The sequence below is a fragment of the Berghia stephanieae genome, chromosome 2 (genome assembly GCF_034508935.2).
Source record: "Berghia stephanieae isolate SIO BIC M18660-M18661 chromosome 2, UCSD_Bste_1.3, whole genome shotgun sequence".
NCBI classification, from domain to species: domain Eukaryota; kingdom Metazoa; phylum Mollusca; class Gastropoda; order Nudibranchia; family Aeolidiidae; genus Berghia; species Berghia stephanieae.
The window spans coordinates 47,156,426-47,162,772 of NC_088361.1; the positions used below are offsets into that span (position 1 = coordinate 47,156,426).

The following is a 6,347-nucleotide window of genomic DNA, read 5'->3' on the forward strand; positions in this document are numbered from 1 at the left end:
CTTATAGGTGATCTCAAACTAAGTACATTGGTGGTGTGCTGTTGGAATCTACATCTGATCCCTATTTGTTCCCAGTTCCCCTATGTCTTGGTTTTTCTTGGATGCTTTAATTGTAATTCTAGAACTTTTTACTATCCCATTTTCTTCCTTTTTACTGACAACTCACTAGGCGCTGCACAAGCCTAAACGTTGACGTCAAAATATAAGTCCAACGAGGTCCTAGGATGGCGACGCTTGGAGACGGCATCTAATAATTGCGTGCAAATGGGCTTATTTTGTTTTGTTTTGTCTTTTGGTATAGAACTCGCCTCTTTGTTATTATTTTTTAGGTGTTGGTGATAATTTTTTATTAATTTATAATTATATAAATCAGATTGTAGATAGTAACTGTTACACACATTCTTGTATTTAGCTATTTTCAATTCGGCTGGCGGATGTTGTATTTTACTTAAACGCATAGCAGCATGATAAAATTGAACCAAGTGTTGTAGTTTTGACATCCGAGTCATCTCGACATCTAATATCTATTTGAACATGTGGGTAACATATGTGATCAACAATGAAATAATGGGAAAAACTCCTGGGTGGGGATCCTGACCTCCCATAGCGGGCAGGGAGGTCCATACTGTGTCTTCCATCTTCTTATATCTGTTTTCCAACATGCTTTCTGTCTTTGTCTTGAAATGAGGTTACTTGATTTTGTCCTGGCCCTGGTTGGAGTCTTGCCTGGGAGGGAAACAGTCAAATGCATAGTTATTGTTTTGGGAGATGATATTTTTTCCCTTGTAAATCATCTCTCTGTTATGTATTATTATATTTGTTACTTTTAGTGTATAATGTAAGCATTTGAGTGTATTCCTCTCTGTTGGATTTTGTGCTTGTGTCCGGATGAGACTTATAGGTGATCTCAAACTAAGTATATTGGTGGTATGCTCTTGGAATCTACATCTGATCCCTATTTGTACCCAGTTCCCCTTTGTCTTACCTTTTCTTGGGTGCTTTAATTGTAATTCTAGAACTTTTTACTATTCATTTTCTTCCTTTTTACTGGCGCTGATATGACCTAAATGTGTTGCAAGCGCCGTAAAACCCTTAAAAACAAAAACAAACATGGGAAAAACTCAAACATAATTTATAAGTATGCAGCCAGTTTATTTTCAATATGGAACTAGTTGATGTCAATGAAAGGATGATGATAATGATGATGATGGTGACGATGCTGATAATGATGATGATGGTGATGATGATGATTACGATAATAATGATGATGGTGATGGTAGTGTGGATGCTATTGTGGTGGAGATGGTAGTCAATGAAGGAAATTATTTATCAGCCAATGAAATAAACAGTTTAAATAGAAAGTTAATTACATATTCAACCAGTTAATTGTCATACTCTGGAAAAACACGCATTTAAAAATTTGGCCAGAAAACTGTCCTTCAAATATTGATCAATTTAAATGACCCTCATTTTGGCAACATCTCTCAAACCTGAGACCTCATATTTCCGTCAAATGTGTTACTACTTCCAGAAATTGAATTTAATAATAATAATAATAATAAAAATAATAATAATAATAATAATAATAATAATAATAATAATAATAATAATAATAATAATAATAATAATAATAATAATAATAAACAACTTTCAACAACATTTTTCTACGATCAATAGAAAAAATCATAACAACTTTGACAATTTCAGTAATAGTGGTTCATCTGTATCAATGATCATAAACATAAGGTAGACAGCTACGACCTCGAACACATTACATAAACCCCCATTACACATTTGCATCAATGGGGGTTGACAGCTACGACCTCCTACACTTAACATAAAACCCCATCACACATCTGTATCAATGATCATATACATAAGGTAGACAGCCACGCCCACAAACACGCAAAAGGTAGACAGGCACGACCACCAATACATTACATAAATCCCATCACACACACAATGATCAGAAACATAAGGTAGACAGCTTCGCCTACCAACACGCTAAACACAGTGCATAAAAGCCCAGCACACATCAGTATCAATGATCATATACATAAGGTCGGCAGCCACGACCTCCAACACATTACATAAACCCAATCACACATCTGTATCAATGATCAGATACATAAGGTAGACAGCCACGCCCACCAACACGCTTAACACAGTGCATAAAACCCCAGCACATATCAGTATCAATTATCTTATACATAAGGTAGACAGCCACGCCCATCAACACATTACATAAACCCAATCACACATCTGTATCAGCAATCGTATACATAAGGTTGACAGCCACGCTCACCATCAACATGCTTAAGGTTGATAACCACGCCCACCAACACAGTGCATAAAACCCCAGCACACATCTGTATCAATTATCGTATACATAAGGTAGGCAGCCACGCCCACAAACACATTGTAAAAACCCAATCACACATCTGTATCAATGATCATATACATAAGGTAGACAGCCACCGCCACCAGTACTACTATATGGAAACCCAAGACCCATTTCTTGGCTGATGACATCTGGAGGAAGAGATAAAATGGAATATAAAACCTCTATAATTGATACAATGTGCACATTGCCGTAATCTGAAAAAAAAAGCAAAAAAAAAAAAAAAAAAAAAAAAAAAAAAAAAAAAAAAAAAAAAAAAAAAAAAAAAAAAAAAAAAAAAAAACAAAAAACAAAGACAAAACCAAAATGCAAACAAGAAAAGAAAACAAACGAACAAACAAACACATATTTAAAATTTTGGTCAGAAAATTCGACCTTCAAATATCGATCGAATAAAATGACTCGTCTGTTGGCAAAAACTCTGGGACTTCACTTGTCTATAATAATATAGATTGGCAAGACTGGTGTCAACTTGAATATTCAATAATGAATACAACAGCTCCGATAAAAGAATAGTAGCTAGAAGAATGTTGGCATAACTGCTGTTCTTCAGTCAATAAATTAACGATTTAAAAAACTTGAGCTTTGATATAGCGCAATATCCATTAAACGTGCTCAAAGCGCATTACAAACGGGTCCCTAGTAGTAGTAGAAGCCTCCCGCCAATCTCGTCACAGGGCAGTGTAAGATTATGTGGTCTGCTGTCTCTAGCGTTCCTTGACAGCGAGGACAGTCGGCTGACTCCCTCAGACCCCATCGATGCATGTTTGCTGCAGTCCTGCCGTGGACTGTCAGTTATCGGTTTGAGGCGACCCACTGTTTTCGATTGCCATTCCTGAAGCCTGGCATAAATTCCGTTGGGTCTTTTACCCCACTTCCCTTGGTCGCAACAGCAACACGTAACATATAGAACACGACGTATGGGACACGATGCCTGTCAGGCGATATTACAACGCTGTCAACGGTGAGAGAATGTGAGTAAAGAGTAGTGCCGCGCTGAGGACCGGTCCTTGGGACCGGTCCCACGGTCTTTTAGCTGTGAACCGGGGATCGGTCCCATAGTGGAAGACCGGCGGCGGTCCTCACTTCTTATCACCTTTCAACGGTCTCGCGCCATACTACTTAACCAGCGATTCGTTGCCTCGGTTCTTTGCCTATCTTCCACCAATCACCACCTATCCCACTTAATTAATCGCACCCACCCCCCTTTGCCATACACTAAACGACACAGACGACCATAGAGGCAGACGACCACGTCCCTCCACTCCGCAAACCGCCCTTTCGTGTGTGAGATGGGGGGAACAGGAGGCGCACGCCTTGGACGATTCCATTATACGGGTAAATTTCAAAATTTACTACACCATAATGATCGCAATGACAATGATCTATGATGAAGGCATGACCCCTCTTCTCTAATGGGTTATTGTTTGAAATGCATGTGACTACTAAAGATGTGTGTGTTTGTTTGTGTGTGTGTGTGTGTGTGTGTGTGTGTCTCGAACCTAGCAAGTAGCAAGTCACCACTCCTTTCTATCGCATTGTTGTCATTTAAAATAATACAATAATATTAAAATTTCGTTTGGTGTTTTAACTAATCAAATAATACGAGTTTCATTAGTTTCTTCCTTCCAAAAAACCCAGTTATAATGTCTGTATTTTTAAAAAGTCCAATAGAATATTTGGGGACCCCGATAGCTCAGTTGATAGAGCACTCTCTTTATACGCAAAGGGCCAGAGATCGATCCCGGGTGCAGTCGAGTTTTTTCTGAATCCCTGTCTACTCAGCAGTGAATGGGTAGCTGGGTTTGTTAGATCTGGCGAAAAGTCACCATCGACCCCACTTATTACTTATTACCGCATCCACCCCCTCTTATTATAACTTCACACGTCTCTCTCTTACTCTTCAATGCTCGCTTCCCTCTAATGTGTGTGTGTGTGTGGGGGGGGGGGAGGGGGTGGGGGTAGGAGTTGCGTGTGTGTATCAACGCCACGAACAACTCGATCAACGCTTTGGGCGATTCCATTATCTCCGTTAATGGGGATAAATTTCAAATTTTATTCACGCTAAATTATGGAAGTAACAATGAAGTACGGTGAGCAAATAAAGAAGGCATCACCCCTCTTCTCTAATTAGGTTACAATTTGAAATGAGTGTGACTACTCCGTGTGTTTTACTCCTGTAGACCACCGTTTTCATTAGTGCGGGGCGGTCCCACGGTCCCAAAGGTCAAAACAGTTCGAACTTCCAACAGTCTCTCAGGAATGTTCAATGTCGAAAAGGACCGGACCGGTCCTTGCGGTTTTCATTTCCCAGGGACCGTAGGACCGTGGTCCTTAAGCTTGCCAAGGCCGCCCCGCACTAGTAAAGAGCCTTTTCGAAGATCTCATCTGTGCGCCGAGCGAGGCTCGAACCCAAGACCTTCAGATTCGAAAGCGAGAGTCATACCACAAGACCACAGAGCCGCGCGGTAATACAATATGAGTCTTTCATTTGTTTAAAATAGGTTAGCCTGACTTCAGTTTTTATCATATAGTCATAGAGCAATATACACCAGACGTGCTCACAACACTTTACAAGGGGGGTCTCAAGCCAACAGCAACACTTACCATAAGGTCGAGCCATGACACCTGTAAAGAATTACAACTTTTCTCGACAGAGACAACGCAGTTAACGGCCAAGTACTCATTAAAAAAAAAAGTTGAGCTTTTATATACGGTAACGCAATATCCACTAAACGTGCTCAAAGCCATACAAGGGGTCCTTGACCAACAGCAACACTTAACATTTAGGACAGGATAAGACGCCTATTAGGCGATATTTCATTTTTTTTTCGGATAGAGGCAATGCTTGTAACGTCCATTTACTCTGTTTACATATCATAAATACGATAAGAGAATGCGATTTAAGAGACTATTTTCCAAAACTCAACTATGCGCCGGTCAGAGCGGGACTAGAAACATCTGAAATACGGACTAAATTGGGCGTCCTTGAGATAATCAGTCGCATGGTGAAAAGTTTTGAACGGAGATATTGACAATTTTAGTCAAGAGGTCAATTTTTATGGAAAATGAGTTCTCATCAAAAATCATTAAATCAAACACTTTTCTACATATTGATGAAATATTTTTTATTGAATTCAACTCCTAAATATTTTATTTTAATTTTTTTTTATGAAAGTAATTATCATACTTAATATCAACTCTTGTCAACTTTGGAAGCGATTTTCTCAAAATTAGGGTTTCACACCCTAGCCCATGCATATGACCATAACTTCATGAAAAATCACCCTATTTGCTTCAAATAAAGATTAAAATGCCCAGGAGACATTGGGATTTTAAAAATGGAAAAAAAAAACGCAAAACAAAAAATTTTCACCATGTGACTGATTATGTCAGGGACGCACAACACAGAACACACAGTTCAACAACTGCTGGGTAATTGAGAGATGGGGAAAACCTGAGGGGAGGTGGGGGGGGGGGGGGTAAAAAAACTTGAGCGCTACACCTATCCTCTAAAAGTGCCAAAAGCGATTAACAAGGGATCGCAAGCCAACAGCAACATGAAAGAAGATACATGACGCCTGTGAGGCGCTATTATAATATTTTTTAAAGACCCACCAAAAACAGTGACAACGCTGTTATTGACTAGGTAGACATTAATTTTACACTCGAGTGCGGTGATATAATGCGAGAAGAGCCTTATCGAATGACTCAATTTTGTAAAGTCACAGTTGGACGGCAGCCATCATTATCTTATAGCCGGGCACTGAACCGTGGCCTTCGTAAAGTTATGATGGCCTGATACTGACCAAAAAATGACGTCAAAATGCCAGTCTTTTGCCACAAAAGAAAACAAATCGTGAGTTGTATTCAATAGTTCAACCAATGAAATAACTTGTTTCCATGAGAACTACTAACGACAACTCACTAAGCGGTGCAAAAACCA

General features: G+C 39.3%; 1 protein-coding gene across 5 annotated transcripts in view; it reads right to left on the reverse strand.

The window, feature by feature from the left end:
- Positions 1 to 1,137: 1,137 nt before the first annotated feature.
- Positions 1,138 to 6,347, reverse strand: part of LOC144965030 (uncharacterized) — a 53,723-nt gene continuing 48,513 nt past the window's right edge. For all 5 annotated transcript variants that reach the window (XM_078899894.1, XM_078899896.1, XM_078899895.1 and 2 more), the window contains exon 20: positions 1,138 to 2,532. In XM_078899894.1, the coding sequence (XP_078756020.1) occupies positions 2,434 to 2,532 (99 nt within the window). In that variant the 3' untranslated portion in view covers positions 1,138 to 2,433. The remainder of the gene's footprint in view (positions 2,533 to 6,347) is intronic.